This window comes from Myxine glutinosa, chromosome 10, assembly GCF_964187855.1.
Source record: "Myxine glutinosa chromosome 10, kmMyxGlut1.1, whole genome shotgun sequence".
Taxonomy (NCBI): domain Eukaryota; kingdom Metazoa; phylum Chordata; class Myxini; order Myxiniformes; family Myxinidae; genus Myxine; species Myxine glutinosa.
Window position 1 is genome coordinate 22224647 of NC_136270.1, and position 20753 is coordinate 22245399.

Genomic DNA, 20753 nt, shown 5'->3' on the forward strand with positions numbered 1-20753 from the left:
GGTGGTTCTTTGAGTACTTTGTTTGGGGTAGCCACAACTCTTGGCCGCATTAATTAATCAATACTCTGGTCCTGGAGTTAAATTATATTGAATTCATGATAGAGATCCTCCTTTTTATCCTTAAAAGAGATACAACCTGAGAAACACAAACCTCTTCCTCCAGCATTTCCAGCATTCCTGCTGTTGGAGCATGTGGCGCCTTCGTGGCTCCTTGCATGGTGTCACGTGGTTGGATCCTCTCCACCTCCCCCCAGCGCTTCTCAATTTCCTCCAGAGGAAGAGCATGTGCGGCAATACGTGGCAGCTCTGTGAGAATGAATTACCAAAATGATATTAGTCCTGGGATGTTTATCAAATGTTGTCGTTAAGGGAGTGACAAATGTCCCCTCATCTGGCACAGGGTGTCCTGACAATTCGGAAAAAGAGGCGACCTATTCACACCTGATTCGAGTCATGTAATTTACAGCAGGCTAGAGATATTGTCATATGACCTACCTTTGCCAAATCAAAAAACTTAACAAGAAGGCACATCCAGAACAATGAGTTCTACTTGATCGAGCTGCAATTTCAGTCCCCCCATTGGCGGAAAGCGCGTCAATAATCGGGTGCATCCAAACCTGACTACCAATGAGATGACAATTTGAAGAGGCAAAACAGATTGGTTTTTAGTTCCTTATTTCGAAAAATGTATGCAAAATTTTCAGGTGAAAAAAGGATGCTATTGTTGTATTGTTCTCCTGTTAGGGCCTAGGGCCTATGTACGTGTGCAAATGTAGTGAGATTTCTACCCCTCCATCACCTCATGCATACCTCTTTGCCCCTTCTACCCTAAAATACCCCCTCTGGCCACACAAACCTAGACTTTTCCTTATAAACTACCCTTTAACCCTTGTGCTGTTACCTGTGGTGGATTAACAGTTGAGGTGGTTGTCTTAGGGTCTTACGGACCTGAGTTCAGACTCCAAATGTGCTAAAATGACACGTCTGGTCGACTCGACCCGTCATTCTTCAGAGGACGGCAAAATGAGTACCATCTTGCTGGGGGTGAGACAGTCGGGTATCCTGTGTCGGAGTGGTGACGGTTCCAGGATTGTAACCCCGACCCAATGAAACTATCTCGGCAACCTAATGAGCCTAACGGTGCGAGGTGGATGACCGTCAATAACCTATCTCTTGTTCACCACCCTTTACTTTTCGTAATAACCATCCAAGACCAAGGAAGAAGTTAATTCCCTTGAACACCTTTCTATCACCATCAGTCTCAACGTTTTCCAGACATATCATGTTTGTAAGGTGGCATCCAGAGTCAGCTACAGATTGAGCATCCTGCATCATGCTAAGTCTTTCCTTGGTAAATCTGAACTTATCAGAGCCTACCTGGCATTTGTCTGTCACGATGGAATAAAGCTCTCTCTTATTTTACCATTTGGCCTTCACATTTGTCTCTCTTGGATGGAATGAAATCTGAAGCTCTGAATATCATTGGCATCTCCCACAAAGTAAAGGAAGCACAGGGCCTGTTTCTTTCTTTCTTTCTCTTTCTCTTTCTCTTTCTCTTTCTCTTTCTCTTTCTCTTTCTCTTTCTCTTTCTCTTTCTCTTTCTCTTTCTCTTTCTCTTTCTCTCTCTTTCTCTCTCTCTCTCTCTCTCTCTCTCTCTCTCTCTCTCTCTCTCTCTCTCTCTCTCTCTCTCTCTCATCTGCACAGATAGATGGCGCTCTCTACCTGTGGGCTTTTCAAGAGGTGAAGCCGCTTCAATATTGGGGTATGTTCTTCCTTCTATTTGTCCGTCAAAATGAAGAATAAGAACCTTTTTAACCCACTATATTTAATTCCAAAGGGTTCTAAAGTGTAATTCCAGAAGGGTCGAAAGAGTAATTGTAAGGGCTTCTAAAGGGTAATTGCAAAGGGTGATTCCAAAGGGTAATTCCAAAGGGTAATTCCAAAGGGTAATTCCAAAGGGTAATTCCAAAGGGTACTTCCAAAGGGTAATTCCAAAGGGTAATTCCAGAGGGTAATTCCAAAGGGTAATTCCAAAGGGTAATACTAAAGGGTAATTCCAGAGGGTAATTCCAAAGGGTAATTCCAAAGGGTAATTCCAAAGGGTAATTCCAGAGGGTAATTCCAAAGGGTAATACTAAAGGGTAATTCCAGAGGGTAATTCCAAAGGGTAATTCCAAAGGGTAATTCTAAAGGGTAATTCTAAAGGGTAATACTAAAGGCTAATACGAAAGAATCTAAAGGGTAATTCTAAAAGGTAATTCCAAAAGGTAATTCGGGTAATTCTAAAGGGTAATACTAAAGAATCTAAAGGCTAATTCTAAAGGCTAATTCTAAAGGGTAATTCCAAAGGGTAATTCTAAAGGGTAATACTAAAGAATCTAAAGGCTAATTCTAAAGGGTAATTCCAAAGGGTAATTCTAAAGGGTAATACTAAAGAATCTAAAGGCTAATTCTAAAGGGTAATTCTAAAGGGTAATTCTAAAGGATAATTCTAAAGGATAATTCTAAAGGATAATTCTAAAGGGTAATTCTAAAGGGTAATTCTAAAGGGTAATTCTAAAGGGTAATTCTAAAGGGTAATTCTAAAGGGTAATTCTAAAGGGTAATTCTAAAGGGTAATACTAAAGGGTAATTCTAAAGGGTAATTCTAAAGGGTAATACTAAAGGGTAATACTAAAGAATCTAAAGGGTAATTCTAAAGGGTAATACTAAAGGGTAATTCTAAAGGGTAATACTAAAGAATCTAAAGGGTAATTCTAAAGGGTAAAAATGCCAAACTGAACCACTTCCTTTGGACACGTGTGCGATTTTTTGGATACATCGTTGAGGTTCATGGAACAGCTAGCATTAGTACACTGAACCAATCAGGATGCACCAGGTCAAAAAGAACAGTGGAGAGAGGGGGGAAACACCAACAGCAGCGTTGAAGTCCAAGATAGGGGCAGACTATGCCAAACAGTGGGTGTGGGGAGGAATGGGGGGCGGTAGAGGATGCTTCGGGTGGACAAGATGGATACAGAAGGAAACTCTCAGGAGGGAAAACTGTAAGTTTAAAAGGAGCTAGGATTGGAGTAGGGTGGGGAATGGGAGGGGTTAACGAGGGTTGAAAAAATTATGGGTTTGAATTGGGTACGATCTGAGATGTTTGGTGAACAGCGTTTGGTGAACATTGAAGAGAGTGTGGAAGGCTTCAATCTCATTCTTCTCTCCAGGTCTTCAGGAGAGCTGTTCACCAAACATATCAGATCGCCCCCAATTCAAAACCATGAGCTTTTCTGCAACTGTTAAAACTACACCCACCCCCCCCCCCCCAAATGTTGCTTCTGTATCCATCTTGTCCATCCCATTTGTCAGCGGAGAGTTTGGAGAGCAAGGCAGGATGCCAGATTTTCCTCTTGTTGCCAATTCGTCCATACAACTGCTTGTTCTGTGTTCGCTTGAAATTCCCACCACTGTCAGTAAGTTTGGTTTGTTCTCTATTTTTCCTGCATCATTGTGTGTTTCCATAATCCTACATCTTGTATACAAAAACACTCCAACTCAATCCCCCGTAGGCAGGATGGCCCTCAGTTACCTTGAGGGTATCTACAATATGGCTCACGTGGTGTTGCTGTAATTTCTTCTTACCTCCTGCTGCTGGTATCTCTCCAAGGTTTTGTTGTGTATTTTGAGGCGCAGACACAGGTCCTTGTGATCGTGAAAGCTCAGCCGAATCAAACGTGCGATTTCGGCCTTCTCGCCGCCTCTGCCTTGCTCTGCCACGGCGAGACCCCATTGGGCTAGGCCCTTCATTGGATGCTACAATTGGCCTAGCATCTGCTCCGATGTTGTCTCCAGCAATCTGTGGAGCAAAACAAGCAATTAAACACAGCTTTACATATGCCAATATAGCGCCATACCGTTTGTTCTGTTCTGTGCAGATGAGTATCCACCATTTAAAAACGAATTAGTGATTTACATGTGGCTTCACTGTCATTAACCATTGCACTGCACATTAGTTGCCATAATTTAATAAAATTAGAATCATTTCACAAACTAAGAATAATTTGTCAATGTTAACAGTTTATTTTTGTACTGGGAAAAGTACTCATCCCCATGATGGGAAAAGCAAGTAAAAATACCCCCATGCCCAGTGGGGAAAAGCTTAAGTTAATCTGCCAATTTAAATATATAATGGACTTTAAAAAAGCTAAATTGTGTTGCACTCAAATGATCTGGTTGTTTCAATTTGAGACCAATTAGCCATCCTGTTTGCTAAAATTGTTACATTGGTCACTTTGGCCTCAAAACGGCGTCTAAAGCCACTGCTCATAGTCCATATTACTTCCCATGCACAATTGTATCTGTACCCTGAGTGTGGAGTTTGTAGATTTAAATATGAGGCTGCGCATAGAGAGAGAGAGAGAGAGAGAGAGAGAGAGAGAGAGAGAGAGAGAGAGAGAGAGAGAGAGAGATAGAGAGAGAGAGAGAGAGAGAGAGACAGACAGACAGACAGACAGACATTGACATTGACATTGACATTGACATTCGTGTGTGTATATACAGTATATATATATATATGTATATATATATATATATATATATATATATATATATATATATATATATATATATATATATATATATATATATATATATATATATATATATATATATATATATATTGTTGCAGACGCGGATTAAAGATGTTATTTTACCGAGCGGTTTGGTATTACCGCGTCCGAACAGTTACTCCCCGCTTAGAACCCGATTTCACCCAAACGTTGGCCGGATCGCACCGCAGTTAGTCAATAGGGAAAAGCCAGAGGCGACACGGATGTGAAGAAGAAGAAGGAATAAAACGAGAAGACGTACAGACGAGTAATGGGATTTATTATTTACACAAGCAAAAAGGAGCAATCAAGGTTTATTTACAACACATAAGACGCAGGTGACACAGTGCAAATATTAACTTATACCAGCTTAATTAACCCAGGACAGAACAAACAGAACAAACTCACGTACACAAGAAGGATGGAAAGGCAGGAGGTGGATGGCTGGAAGGAGAGGAAGGTCCAAAGGGGTCCTGCAGCACGATCGGTGCGTTTAGCAGCCGCCGTTCCTTCACGGCCTTGCTCAAAAACCGCCGTCCAGGCCCCAAGTGGCTGTGGGGTGTTGTTGCTGCTGTGGCCTCCGCTGCTTTCCCAGGACTTGTCTGACGCGTCTGGTCCAAACCCCCAACTCTTTCTTGGTTCACTCACTCCTCACCACCGACTCCTCACCACAACCAACGCAACACTAACCGCCACCAACCGACTCCTCACCGCAACCAACTGATCACCGACTCCACTGACTGACTCTTCACGACTCTCTCTCTTTGTGACCAACTCTCTCTGGCAACCGACTCACTTGCTTCCTGCGTGCGCGCCTTTATATAGCGCCTCCGGCGATTAAGCCGCCGGCCTTTTGGACACGCCCATCGGGGTGCTCACCTCGGCCCTGGTTGGTCGCGCGACCCTCGGGCTCCGCCCTTGATGACGACGGGCGGGCACGCCCCTCTTCCCCTCTATGACGAGGTGGAGACACGCCTTTCTTCCCCGACTCGAGCACATGGTCAATGGTGGTTTTGGAGGGGATGTAATATGGGCAATCGAGGCTCGGCAATGACGAGAGGGGATGTAATATGGGCAATCGAGGCTCGGCAATGACGAAAGGGGATGTGAAGGAAATGGGGATTTTGGGGATGGGAAAGAAAGGGGATCTATTCTCTTTCACTGGTGCAATGGAGTACTTCAATTAATGGGAGACACAGCCTTACTCTAAAACACAGAATAAGAGATAACTATCAACAGGGGTATTCTATTATTTGGCTGATGTGTATGCTTGTGGACTAATTATGGGATGCCCTTTCACCTTTACACAGCTCCGGAGGTAGGGGGGCGCAGAATAAACAATAATAATAATAGTACAGCACACAATCAAAAAATATACAGTCCTCATCTCCGCAACACTGCACCCTCCTCCTCTTAGGCACGTCCCGGGCCTACAACTTTTATTTTTAGTGTGACACGTAGGTGTAGTTCCCTCTACTTTTAACCTGACCCTGAGTGCGACAGTTTTAAAACATAAATAAATGTGTCCCGCTGCTCCATTGCACCCTGCCTAACAGACTTACGCCCACAGTTAACCGAATTGCGGAATGGTCTTCAAACTACACACTGACGGTGGGAAGCATTATTTACACTTGACGCTACTTTTATTTACAAGACTAACCCAGGACCTGTAATTGTTCTTTTTGGGGAGGAGACAGTCTGCTCTGCATCAATGCACCATGAACGCACCCAAAAATGCACCAATACAAGCACCCAAGCACCAATCGGTGCAGTCATCACTGTTCAAGTGTTCAATGCATGTTCAATAAAAATAAAATCAACAACCCCTAACCCTGCAGGTGATCTCTTGCTCTTCGGCTCCCTCTGCTGGTTATTATTATTTCTTCCAGTTGTTGTCTTTTCCTTCATTTTCTTACTGGCGGCCTATTTGAACTGAAAAATGCACCCAATGTGTCCTTTTTATTTGATTTTATTTATGGCCCACAGGGCCGACTAGTGTGGTTCACCTGTGGGGCATCGGTGCCCTGTGGCCAAGGTCCGCCAGCAAGATTTCGGGCCCTCACGGCCGGTTCCAGCAGAGGGGCCATGCCCCAACCCATGGGGTCCATAAGTGGTGCTCGGCCACAGACATGTGGTCCATAATGTGGTGCATCGATGCAGACAGCTGGTTCTGGGAATTTCGGGCGCACAATGGCCGACCCACGCACGCTCCCCTCGGCACCCAATGGCGCACAGGTCCTCAAGTGGGAGACAAAAGGGGGGAAGACAATTGAGCGATGGGTAAGGTCACAAGGGTACACGTCAATAAAGGCAATGCAGGGTGAAGTGCGTACGGAGAGCGAAGTGAGAAAAACTCGTCCCTACCGTACGTCACCCCCCCTGTCACCTACCCTACCCTTGCCCTTACCCCATATTTACAAGAATTTACACCTTTACAAATTCGTCACTACGTCTTGTCTTCCCCATCTTTCCCTTCTACACCAAATTCGTCTCCACAATCCCACTATCCAAAATTTGCCATCACCCAATTCGTCATCAATCCTCATAAGGAGGGAGAGATGGAATTACGCACAATGTCACACCCACGTCATGATGCGTCTCACAATCCAAAACATTTGCATCAAAAATAATTAAACATGGCATGGTGCGGAGTACCTGTCACCTCAGGTGAGTGGATGCAGATGGTGCGAGGAGACTCCAATCCTAACTATCCTCTAAATGATTTTAACACACTTTACACTACCCGGGGTCTCTCCCTGCCAATCCATTGGCCAACTTACACTATGGGTTCTAAAAACCAATTCCCATTGACCAAACTGTGGTGCTTCTCAATTTGGGGTCTCACTCCCCCGATTCATCTCCCGGTGCTCTCGCACAATTTCTGGGCTGCGACGTGTAGCTCTCCCAGCAGGTCTACCCACCTGCACACCTCCACCACTGCAGTTGCCAACCGAGCTTACCTAGCTCCTCACCCTAACCTAACTAACTGGGGAAGGCCCTCTCCTGGCTCTGTCACCCCTTGGTGCCCTCTGGCACTGGGCTACCCGGGTCCGTCCTCCGGATCCTCGGGCCCCATCCACAACAACTACTACCGGCTCCCAGAGCCCACCTGCGGCCTCACCTGGCCGACATCCTCACAGTGGTGGAGCGCCCAACCAACTACACACACTAACAGGCTACACGCCCAGCCATTTCCACAACACTAATGCACCCATCCAAAGACCATTCTTTCACCCGCACCACAGATGCCAATATCCAACCACAATTTACCTGTACCCTCTACCTAACACTTACACTACCCGCCCCGGGTATCCGTGATGGGGGTCCACTCTTCCCCCATTCACACCTTCGCACCATCCACTCCACTCCACAATTTCCACCATACTCACTCCACAACCATCCATTCCAATACTCCAGATATTCCACACTACCATTTATTCCACACAGCCACATACACCTGTTGTTGCACACATGTGCCCTCACACCTGGTGCCACCTGCACCCTCCTCCTCTTCCTGGACCATTTGGTCAACACAACACGCAATCACCACTACTCCCTCATACACTGCTCCACACACCTGTTCAGTTGCACACCTGGGCAATCACACCTGTTCAATTCTCAAACACACGGCATCATCTCAGCTAACTACTCCCCTCTGAAACTTGCGCTTCCCAGTCGTCCCTTTAAACTATTGCGCTCCCTCGTCATTATAATCCACACTAATCTACCTGCGTCCCCACTACAGGTATCAGTCACTAACCAACCTTAACGTCACCTAATGTCATCTTCGCTAGATCCCTACAATATAACCTAACCCACCCGGGCTAGTTTTCACTGCCATACACCCCATAAGCTATAGCGCATTTGCCCCCCTGTCTGTGAGGGATGGTGGATTTGCCATCCCACCACATCGGGGGTCTCTCACTATCAATTTCGCACACCTAAATCCAACCAATCAAAAATTCTGCCAATCATCTGCCAATCACCGTACCAATCATCAAATTTCGCCTTTTTCTAATTTTGAGTCCAAAACACTATCCTCCTCACCCGTCTACTTATTACATCCTTTCGGTGCGCCAATTCACGTCTACAGCCCGGCTTCGTACAGCCGAGCAATGAACGCGGGTCGTTTTGTGCCAGTGGCTGGATACGTCCCGCATTCGGGGCAGGGACGGGGGCTTACCCGGGCCGAGATCCCACGCACCACCTCGGCGTGGAGCCATCCAATGTCCCGATCTCGACCTGCCGGCACGTCTCAATAAAAAGTGGTCGCCATGACGACCCTTCCTATCGGGCTGCCCGCTCCGCCTAGTGGAGCCCGGACGCGGCCGTTCCAAGCGAGGCACAGCGTGGATCGCGTACGGCGGTTCTTTCGAAACCGCCGTGGTTCGGATCCCCGCTGGTCCTCGCGACACGCGAAGCTGCCCGACGCGCACCGAGGGCCCGATTCGGCTATAAGTCATTCTAACCTCTAACCCGGTTACCGTCGATGCCTCACCTGGATGCTTACAAGCATACGCTACCCCTTTCTTGCTCATACCTCCAGCTGTTCCCATGCTCCTCGTACCTTTCCTTACACACCCAGGTACACTCATTCCACTCACAGACTTGGTCACACACCTGACCACCGAACACCTTGGCACACATTCGTCGCTCGCACACCTCACCAACACACCTCTTCGCGCCCCCTCCTCGGTCACCTCCTCTGTGACAATCACAGGTGTGCTCTCATTCGCACACCCACCCACGTGCCTCACGACCAAGTCAAGTGTGCATTCCCACACACGCTCTACCATTCCAGGTGTGCATCCTTCCATTCCAGGTGTACATCCCCGCTCACCTGTCATAACCAACTCACGCTCCGTGTCACTCTCACTACTTTCACCTCCATTCTTGACAGCGCACTCACCCTTACTCTCGACAGCGCACTCTTTCCTCATGCACCCGTCCGTTACACACCTTTCTCGCGCATCCTCTTGCGCACACTTTTTCGTTACTTCCTCCGTAACACTCACCACACCGCGCTTCCCTGTGCTCCCTCGCACACGCGCTTCGACCAACTCACTCCTGACGGCACACTCACTCCTCGGCGTGCACTTTTTCCTCACACACCCCATGGTCGGACATTCTCGCACACCTCTTTTTTCGCACACCAGACCTGTCGCACACTTCACCAACGGCCTTTCACGAACACCCGGATCCAAACCAATCCCCAAGCCGACTGAAGCTTTCCTCACATCATATACATTGCCACTCACCTCCGTACCTCGTCGTCGCACCTCCTTTGCCACCTGCAAACTCTTTATTCGGTTAGTGAGCATCACATCATGAGTTGAACACCGACCTTGCACATATTCCATCACCTCCTCCTGGATTTCTCTTTTAGTTTCTGTCCGTCCCTTCTTAATTTCACTCACCTCTTCTTCCACTTCCTCTAATTTTTGTTTAACCTCTTTTATTTCTCGGTGCGTCTCCTCAAGTTCGTCCTCTAAGGCTACCGTGACCGTCTCTATGTGCATCCTCACCTGCCGGTCCTTTGTCTCCATTATCTCTGTCACCTCGTCCACCCTCATTGTCAGTCCCTCACGTACCATCTGACATTGCCTCTGTGTCGCTATTAATTCGTTTTTAATTTCTTTTTGTGTCGCCTTTAACCCTCCGATTATTGCCGTGTTCTTTTGAACCTGCTCCACTAACTCCGTCTGTCCCTCTGTCAGCTGTTCCACCTCCTCCGTCAGATCTTCTATTCCCCTTTGTAACTTTGCCGTCCCATTTCTCACCTCTTTCGCCATACGCTTCTCACCTCGCTTTACCTCCTCGCGTAGCCCCGAAACCTCCTCACCCACACCTCGTCGTATCTCCTCCTTCATCTCCTCCCTTTCTTTTGTAGATGCCGCCCTCATCTGTCCCAATTCATCCCTCTGAGCATCCAGTTTGGTTTCTACCCCGATTTTTACCTCCTCTATCTGCTCTCCCATTTGTTTAATTTCTCTGGCGGATTGCTCCCCTATCTCCCGCAATTTGTCCTCCATCCTATTTTCTAGCCCCATTAACCCATTTTTCATCCCCTCTATCTGATTCTCCTGGGCAGCCATTCTATTTTCCACCCCCGTTAACCCATGTTTCACCTCTTTTATCCCGTTGTCTAACCCCTCAAAATTATTGTCTAACTTCCCAAATTTCTTGTCTAACCCCTCACCGGTACCCCTCGCTTCGTCCCTCATTACCCCCAATTGCTCACTCTGAGCCCTCGCTTCGTCCCTCATTACCCCCATTTGGCCCTCCAATCGCTCACCCAATTGCTCACTATCAGCCCTCATTTCGTCCTTCTGCAGGTTGAGGGACGCCTGCATTTGTACCATAAATTGCTCCATGAGGGCCTGCATTTGCGCCAGCCCTCCCACTTGTGCAGCGGGTGCGGCCGCCGCAGCAATGTGCGAGGCGCAATTTTGCGCGCCCGCAACCTCGTGCACGAGGACGCCATTTTGCGCGCCTGATACTCCCTCAACCGCCTCCTCATTGCTCCCCTCCATTTGATCCTGGGTTACCCCTAACCCCTCCTCTAGCTCACCCACCGGCATCCGATCGCCTTGACCAGCCATGGCGCGATTTCAAAATTCGGGTTTTGTAAAACAAAACAAATTTCGGCTGCTCCAAATTTTGACCAAATTTTTTTTTTTTAGATGTTTTAAAAATTTGGTTCGGGCCCCGAATCTCACTCCCAGACACCAATTGTTGCAGACGCTGATTAAAGATGTTATTTTACCGAGCGGTTTGGTATTACCGCGTCCGAACAGTTACGCCCCGCTTAGAACCCGATTTCACCCAAACGTTGGCCGGATCGCACCGCAGCTAGTCAATAGGGAAAAGACAGAGGCGACACGGATGTGAAGAAGAAGAAGGAATAAAACGAGAAGACGTACAGACGAGTAATGGGATTTATTATTTACACAAGCAAAAAGGAGCAATCAAGGTTTATTTACAACACATAAGACGCAGGTGACACAGTGCAAATATTAACTTATACCAGCTTAATTAACCCAGGACAGAACAAACAGAACAAACTCACGTACACAAGAAGGATGGAAAGGCAGGAGGTGGATGGCTGGAAGGAGAGGAAGGTCCAAAGGGGTCCTGCAGCACGATCGGCGCGTTTAGCAGCCGCCGTTCCTTCACGGCCTTGCTCAAAACCGCCGTCCAGGCCCCAAGTGGCTGTAGGGTGTTGTTGCTGCTGTGGCTTCCGCTGCTTTCCCAGGACTTGTCTGACGCGTCTGGTCCAAACCCCCAACTCTTTCTTGGTTCACTCACTCCTCACCACCGACTCCTCACCGCAACCAACGCAACCACTGACCGCCACCACCGACTCCTCACCGCAACCAACTGACCACCGACTCCACTGACTGACTCTTCACGACTCTCTCTCTTTGTGACCAACTCTCTCTGGCAACCGACTCACTTGCTTCCTGCGTGCGCGCCTTTATATAGCGCCTCCGGCGATTAAGCCGCCGGCCTTTTGGACACGCCCATCGGGGTGCTCACCTCGGCCCTGGTTGGTCGCGCGACCCTCGGGCTCCGCCCTTGATGACGACGGGCGGGCATGCCCCTCTTCCCCTCTATGACGAGGTGGAGACACGCCTTTCTTCCCCGACTCGAGCACATGGTCAATGGTGGTTTTGGAGGGGATGTAATATGGGCAATCGAGGCTCGGCAATGACGAGAGGGGATGTAATATGGGCAATCGAGGCTCGGCAATGACGAAAGGGGATGTGAAGGAAATGGGGATTTTGGGGATGGGAATGAAAGGGGATCTATTCTCTTTCACTGGTGCAATGGAGTACTTCAATTAATGGGAGACACAGCCTTACTCTAAAACACAGAATAAGAGATAACTATCAACAGGGGTATTCTATTATTTGGCTGATGTGTATGCTTGTGGACTAATTATGGGATGCCCTTTCACCTTTACACAGCTCCGGAGGTAGGGGGGCGCAGAATAAACAATAATAATAATAATAGTACAGCACACAATCAAAAAATATACAGTCCTCATCTCCGCAACAATATATATATATATATATATATATATATTGTTATGTTTGTGGGGTAGTGATATGTAAAGTCAGGTAGATTTGTGTAGGTATCATGCTCTGGATGTCGGGTAAGAAACATCACCTTGTAATAAGTTCTGTTTAGCCGAATGTCGGAGTAAGGTGTATCTTCGTCCCCGTCACAAGGGGGTGGGGCATGTTAACTAGCTTAGGGCATAAGGATAAATTATCCCTTGTAAGTCTTACCCTATGTGATTTATCCTTTGGCTCTTTTGGCACTGCACCATAGGCACTAGTGAGGACATGCCCAATCATTGCACTAAATAATAACCATAAAACTAACCGGAAGCCAGTTCTGAACACGGCCACTTGGACGCACAAGCTACATCGGCACGGAACACAGTGTTACGTGCTCCTCCCCAAACCCCGGTCAGGGTGTACCTCCGAGCCCCGAGAGGAGTCACGGCAGAAAGATGTGTTATTCTGTATGTCAAAGATCAATGGTGAAACCACACCAATTGTTACCAACAAACAAGTATTGTATTAAGATCACACAAGAATAACAGTACAACAACAATAGTAATCAATTGTACAACCAATATATATTTCCTATGATGGTACCATCAGTTTCGTAATATATATCTCACTGTGCTCCAAGTGAGCGAAAAGAACATCCCCAATGTCTCTTTCCCGACTTCAAGCCAAAGTTGGTTCCGGCTTCAAGCCAAAGTCAATCCACTCCAGTGATCGTCCGTACAATGTCATATCGAGACCAGAATCCCTTTGGGTTGGCAGTTACTCTGCCAAAGATGGGCGAAGGTGTCCTCGAGAAGCGACGGGGAAATCACACCTTCAGGTATGGACGTTTGACGGCTCTCAAACGGCTAACCGCAGATTTCCACTCAAAAGCTACGTTACACACACACACACCAGATCAACATCTGAATGCAGCGAAAATGATCAAAGCGAGGTGAAAAACCTTGAGCGAAGCGTAAATGTGCGAGATAAAATGGCCGACGGCCCGTACTTGAGACGTAACGGCCCTCCAATGATTCTCCTCAGAATCAACCGCAAAACCTGTCACGCAGGTTTATCTGTCACAGCGATGACAACTCTGTCGCATGAATCTCTTTCCCTAGAAACCCAAAGTTCACCTGTGACTCTCGTTCGCCAACGCTCGCTCCAGACCTCGAAGCAGCTAGGCTTCTTGTCCGACTCACTCGCTCCGCCTTCTCCACCTCCTCCTCCTCTTCGTCGTCGTCGTCTGGTTCCGGTTTCATTTAAAACATTAACTTTTTTACCTTTTGAAAATAGTAATCTCTATCCCTTAAACGACAACAATAATAGTACATGGAATCAAAAATGTTTAAAGTGGATGAAAATCACAACAATGGAAGTGACGAATCCGTAACACATCCCCCCCTCAAGAAAGAAAGTTTGAACATAGTGAAAACTTTCTTTGCAGGCAAAAACTCTTTTAACAAACAAAAGTAAAACTCACACCCAAATTATCAATTCACGTGAGCAACAATAATTAATATTCCCCAAAATAAAGCAACAAAACTTCCAAACCATCTACAGGAATTTCCAAAGTTAGTTCACTCTGGATAAAGCATCGGCAACGACATTGTCTCTGCCCTTTACATGCTCAATTTCCAAGTTGAACTCCTGCAAAGCTAAACTCCATCTCATCAACCTCTGGTTTTTATTTTTCATTTTTTGAATGAAGGTTAAGGGGTTGTGATCAGTAAATCCAAAGCAAAGCAAATCTATAGCACTTTTGAAAGAGGCCGAGCTGAGAGCCAGGTTTCATGGTGGTTGGGTGGTGAGGCCTGGAAGTATTCACGGCATGGACGCATTTAGGAACGTGGAGTTGACGGGTTAATCCGTGTAGGAATCTTGGCTCGGCTGCTCCTGAGCACTCAGTGCTTCCAACTCTTCTCTTGATCATAAAAATCGTAATCACAGTTGTAGAGTCGGGTGCTGTAGTCACGTGAGTAACGGTCCCCATCCTGGCTACCACTGTAATAGTCATCCCGTCGAGAGTTGCCAAAACTGCGCTGCTGCTGCTGGGAGCCTCCGTAGTAATCACGACTGCGGCTGCCACCAAAACTACTACTCCCACCCCGGGGGCCATAGCCACCCCATAAACTACTTCCACGTTTTCCTCCTCTGTAGCCCCCTCGACGCCCATGGCCTGCCTTCTCTACTGTTATGGTCCGACCATCCAAATCCTTGCCATTCAAATCCTTTTCTGCATCTTTGGCGTCCTTTGTATTTTCAAACGTGACAAAGCCAAACCCTCTCGACTTTTGCGTCTCCCTGTCTTTTCTCAGCAGCACTTCCAAGAGTGGTCCATATTTGCCAAAGATAGAGTCCAGAACATCTTCTCTTGTGTCAAAGTTCAGTCCACCTACAAAGAGCTTGCCAAACATTGCCTCCATCCATGACTTGTGTGCACTGACACATAGTTTCAGGGTACTTGACAAGAAGTGCCTGTGCAAAGTGTGACATCAGTACCTTCTCCTTCTCTTCAGAGCGCTTCCTACCCATAGCACGAGTCGCGGCACAGGATGGAAAGATACCCGGAATCTCCTGCTCTAACTGTGCGGTGTTATTTTCCATACTAGTCTTTTCAACAAACATTGGATTACCAGAAACTCGACCACCGGCCAAATCATTCCCGATAACAAAAGAGATTCCTTCTACAGGAAGAGTGGCTTGTAAACCTACGGTGACCGGTCCTGACACCAAATCAGACGTCAAATGGATGACATGAAGAGGAGCTTTAACACAGCCACCAACCCCCTGTAAAAGAATACTAACACCAGTTGCCGTCTTCTCTGACAATGGCAAAATGCCCTCAAGCATCAAAGATTGATGTGCTCCTGTGTCCCTCAATACCCTAACAGGTCTCTGGTTCATTAACTTTCCATCCAGTGACATAAACCCCTCTGAAATAAAAGGTTTGTAACCCTCTTGAACAAGGTCATTCTGTAATGCCGTAACTTTGGCATGGGAACCTTCACAAGGCACTGTCCTCCAAGGACGATTTCTTGCATTTGCCAATGCATTTGGAGTTGTACTAGTCTGACTCCGCCCCTGATTTTTCCTTTTCAGGGCATAACATTGGGACATCAAATGCCCAGGTTTCTTGCAAAAAGCGCAAGTAGGCCCGGAGGAAAAACTCGTGGTCTGCCTCGGGCCCCCCGGAAGACATGTCTGTCTTGGAACTGTAGTCTTCTGATCCCTAAAAGTCGCGGTATCAGATTTGTCCCCATAGTCATCTCTAGGCCGCCTCCATGAATATTTGTTCTCCGCACCTGATTTACCATAACTCCCCTGGCTAACTCTAGGCGGGAAGTTAGGTTTGTGGAACCCCATCTTGTGTGTCAAGGCATAGTCATCTGCCACGGTTGCTGCCTCATACAACTCTGGTACTTTCTTTTCCTCCAGATGTACTTTAATGTCCTCGTGGACACACTGCTGGAATTCCTCCACCAGGATCAAGTCCCGCAATGTTTCGAAGTCTTTCCCGACTCCTTTTGACTCACACCACCGATCAAACATGTTTTCTTTCACTCTGGCAAACTCCACATGGGTCTCACTCTCCCTCTTCCTGGCATTCTGGAATTTTTGCCGGTAAGCTTCAGGGACCAATTCATAGGCTTTGAGAATGGTTTTCTTCACTATCTCATAATCTGCACATTGGTCAATCGGTAAAGCCGAATAGATATCTTGAGCTTTACCCACCAGAACACTTTGCACTAACATAGTCCAGGACCCCACAGGCCATTTCAGCATTTCAGCCACTTCCTCAAAGTGTAAAAAAAAAATTGGCTACCTCCTTTTCATTGAAGGGTGGAATCAGCCTCACATACCTACCAACATCCCAAGTGTTCTGACTAGTTGTCGAACTAGCCGGCATGGATACTACTTCTCTCCGTTCTCCCATTAATTCCAGCTCCTTGAGTTTAAGTTCCTTCTGATACTCCATGTCACGTTCCTTTAACTCCCTTTCGGCTCTCCTTTCCTCTGCTCTTTCCTCTGCTCTTCTTTCTTCTTCAGCTCTCCTTTCCTCTGCTCTTCTCTCCTCGAGTTCTTTTTCAGCTCTCCTTTCCTCTGCTCTTCTCTCCTCGAGTTATTTTTCAGCTCTCCTTTCCTCTGCTTTTAACCTTTCCTGGCTCTGCAGTTGCATCTCCATTTTCCGGAGCTCCACATTTTCTTTTTACTCGGGTAACCAATCCAAGGCTACCTCTTTCCATGTTCCTTGTCCCACCAGAGATTCTACCACCAATGTCTGCATCTCTGCTTTCTTCATATTAACTCGGACCTCCAAGTTAAAATATTTGGCCAATATAAAAAGTTCCGATCTTTTTAACGCTTGGAACTGTGCCTCATTAGGGGATGCCGCAAACTTTTCTGCGTCAAACACCATGGTGACTATCAGTTAACACCTGTTAGCCTTCACACAAAAAATGAAAAAAAAAAATTCTTTATTTATTTGGGAATGTTAGAAAAATTCCAAATTTGGGAATTTTGGGAATGTTAGGGAATTCTATCCCAGACGAGTGTTAGGGAATTCTATCCCGGGAATTTTGTCAGCAAAGACGAGCCCCCAATTTCTGTTATGTGCTCCTCCCCAAACGCCGGTCACGGTGTACCTCCGAGCCCCGAGAGGAGTCACGGCAGAAAGATGTGTTATTCTGTATGTCAAAGATCAATGGTGAAACCACACCAATTGTTACCAACAAACAAGTATTGTATTAAGATCACACAAGAATAACAGTACAACAACAATAGTAATCAATTGTACAACCAATATATATTTCCTATGATGGTACCATCAGTTTCGTAATATATAACTCACTGTGCTCCCAGTGAGCGAAAAGAACATCCCCAATGTCTCTTTCCCGACTTCAAGCCAAAGTTGGTTCCGGCTTCAAGCCAAAGTCAATCCACTCCAGTGATCGTCCGTACGATGTCGTATTGAGACCAGAATCCCGTTGGGTTGGCAGTTACTCTGCCAAAGATGGGCGAAGGTGTCCTCGAGAAGCGACGGGGAAATCACACCTTCAGGTATGGATGTTTGACGGCTCTCAAACGGCTAACCGCAGATTTCCACTCAAAAGCCACGTTACACACACACACACACCAGATCAACGTCTGAATGCGGCGAAAATGATCAAAGCGAGGTGAAAAACCTTGAGCGAAGCGCAAATGCGTGAGGTAAAATGGCCGACAGCCCGTACTCGAGACGTAACGGCCCTCCAATGATTCTCTTCAGAATCGACTGCAAAACCTGTCATGCAGGTTTATCTGTCACAGCGATGACAACTCTGTCGCATGAATCCCTTTCCCGGGAAACCCAAAGTTCACCCATGACTCTCGTTCGCCAACGTTCGCTCCAGACCTCGAAGCAGCTAGGCTTCTTGTCCGACTCACTCGCTCCGCCTTCTCCACCTCCTCCTCCTCTTCGTTGTCATCCGGTTCCGGTTTCATTTAAAACATTAACTTTTTTACCTTTTGAAAATAGTAATCTCTATCCCTTAAACGACAACAATAATAGTACATGGAATCAAAAATGTTTACAGTGGATGAAAACCACAACAACGGAAGTGACGAATCCGTAACACACAGGCAGGCTGAAGACACGCCCCGAGGAGCTGTGATTAGCCAGGGCGGAGCAAGAAGCAACTCACTATTGGGCGGGAGTTGACCAATGGGAAGGCCGGGGTAAGAAGGGACTCGTGATTGGCCAGGGCAGAGCAAGAAGCTACCCGCTGATTGGTAGAGGGAAGGCCAAGGAGGAAGCAGAGCGCTAATTGGCAAGGACCACCGATTATGTCACAGGCGAGCAAGAAGCGGCGCACTGATTGGTGGAGAAGCGTTGATGACGTCACGACCCCGACGATAAAATAGCTTGAGGACCAACATTTCCTTCTTCTTGCCCTCTGCTCTTGCCCTCTTGCTTTCTGACCCTCTCTGACCCTCCGATCTTGTCCTGTTCTTGCCCTCCTCTGGTTCCGTTGTTCTTCTCCCTCGCGCGTTTGTGCTTGGACCGGCCGTGTTCAGAGACGCCACCGGGAGACGTGCAGAGTTTTGCAGATGGAAATGATGTAAGGTTTGCTGTTACAGCGTGGCGAGGTCTAGTACGAGCGCTGCAGCATGAAAGGGTGCAACGAGGCCTAGTTCCCACCAACACGTGCACCTTGCGTGCAACGCCGGCCGGACCTCCGGAGCCTTGGCGATTCCTGGCGAGACCCCCCCAAGCTGATCAGAGCTAAGTGCACAATAAACCACACGTTTTTATTTTCCAACGTTCTTTTATCCCTTTGTATGTGTTTGGTTCTGTGTGTGGGAGTACTCCATTTAGGAACTTAGTTTTACCGTCGTGTTTTCTTAGTCCCGGCATTCCGTTTTAATAAACCTATTTATTTTTGTACATTTTAAATCCGCCTCGGTTTGAGTTAATTTTTGCAGGTTGGGACGGCCAGCGATCGCGACAGGTAAGCTTCAGCTTCCTCTTACCCTTTCTTCCCCCACGTATATAAATCCGCATTTGGGCATCGCCTCCGAGTTAAAGCTTGCTATTGGCCATCCATGACTCTCCTGGTGTTAAATGGGAGGGAATCACACGACAATATACATATTGTATATAGTTTTGAGGAGTCACAAAGAGATCCTCACATAGATAAAGTAGTTATTTCATAGTTAAACTGTTTAGTTTAACTGTCTAAAGTCCATGTCGCTCGGTCTGCATTGTGATTTTGTAGTTAGGAATCCCATGTGTCATTTTCTTGTTCTGCATTATTTTCTACAAGCCCTTTCTTGCATTCCACTTATCACAGACACTGCTTCAAACAAGTTTCATTAATGCCTAAAACCATATATTGCACCATAATCCAAGGCCTGCCATGGACAGAGGGGGTGGGAGGGGGAGGGAGGGAGGAGGGGAGGTGGGAGAAGGGGAGGAGGAGGAGCGGGCAGTGTAAGGCTTGAGTGGAAGGGGATGCGGAGGAGCCCTATACAAAGGCGGAGCGGAGAGCTTTTTATTGGGTGAGAGAGTCGGAGACTCGGAAATTCGGAGCTTGAGAGGGTTTCCCGAATTCTGTTGAGCTGCTTGCTTCTTTATCTTCTTACGACCTTTGCATTTTTCTCTCTGTCCTGCCTTTCAATTTGCTCACTCTTTCTTGGTTCTTTCTTTCGGGCTTTGGAACAACTCGAGAGTCAACTTCTCTGATGGCCCGACTCCAACATAAAGCACTTATGTTAGTCACTTTCTCTCGTGCTTTATCTATCCACTACCGAGGTACCCATACTACACACGGGTGGGAGACCGAAAGCAAACAGACAATGTGGAAATGGCGAATACTAAACCATGAACCAATTAATTCCACAATCCTGTGCTACCTTCAGCCGAACGTCAAGCATTGACAGCAAGTTCTTAAAGGACTCAGGCAAAAAAACTTATTGCAGCTGAATGTTTGAAACATTCATTCAAATTGTTTGAAACAAACGCAGTCAATGGTGAAACTACAAAGGGCAAATCCGCGAATGTCACGGCGGGAAACCCCCAAGTCATTTCCTCCTTCTCGACTCAATATCTCTATATTTTCATTCCAAACAGCATCATTCCAATCACAAATGAATAATGTACCATTATTATAACAAAATAAATGTCAAATCACGATTGAATTGAGATATTATCAAACCGGTGAATTGTCGTCATCTTGTTCACTTCCGAATTGGGAGCCGCTCCGTATCGATAAAATTTCAAATTCATAATTGTATTGAGGAATTTATGAAATCTCCTACCTACCTTACGACACCCGCTGGGATCCCAAAACGTTCCACAGAAAGTTTGGTAGGGCTAGCCCCAAAACTGAGGGAGTAGTTTTGGGATAGACGGACACTCCTGTTTTATAATACATATTCCTCGCCATGAGCTATCTTCTTTCCTGCATATTCTGACTCTGTCCTTTTGCTATCTTCCTTATTTATTTGTCTTCTGCCCCTGTGCACCTGTGTTTTCACGTTCCCACATCTGCGGGTGTCGTATCTGCACAGACCTATCTGCACAGACCACCCACATCTGCACAGACCTGTGTTT

General features: G+C 46.9%; 1 protein-coding gene across 2 annotated transcripts in view; it reads right to left on the reverse strand.

Moving 5' to 3' along the window:
* The window catches only part of LOC144894000 (uncharacterized), a 110746-nt gene extending 106911 nt beyond the window's left edge, over positions 1 to 3835 (reverse strand). For both annotated transcript variants that reach the window (XM_078785431.1, XM_078785430.1), the window contains exons 1-2: positions 3628 to 3835; positions 152 to 306 (exon numbers count right to left, since the gene is read on the reverse strand). In XM_078785431.1, coding sequence (XP_078641557.1) covers positions 152 to 306; positions 3628 to 3775 — 303 coding nt within the window. In that variant the 5' untranslated portion in view covers positions 3776 to 3835. The remainder of the gene's footprint in view (positions 1 to 151; positions 307 to 3627) is intronic.
* Positions 3836 to 20753: the final 16918 nt, after the last annotated feature.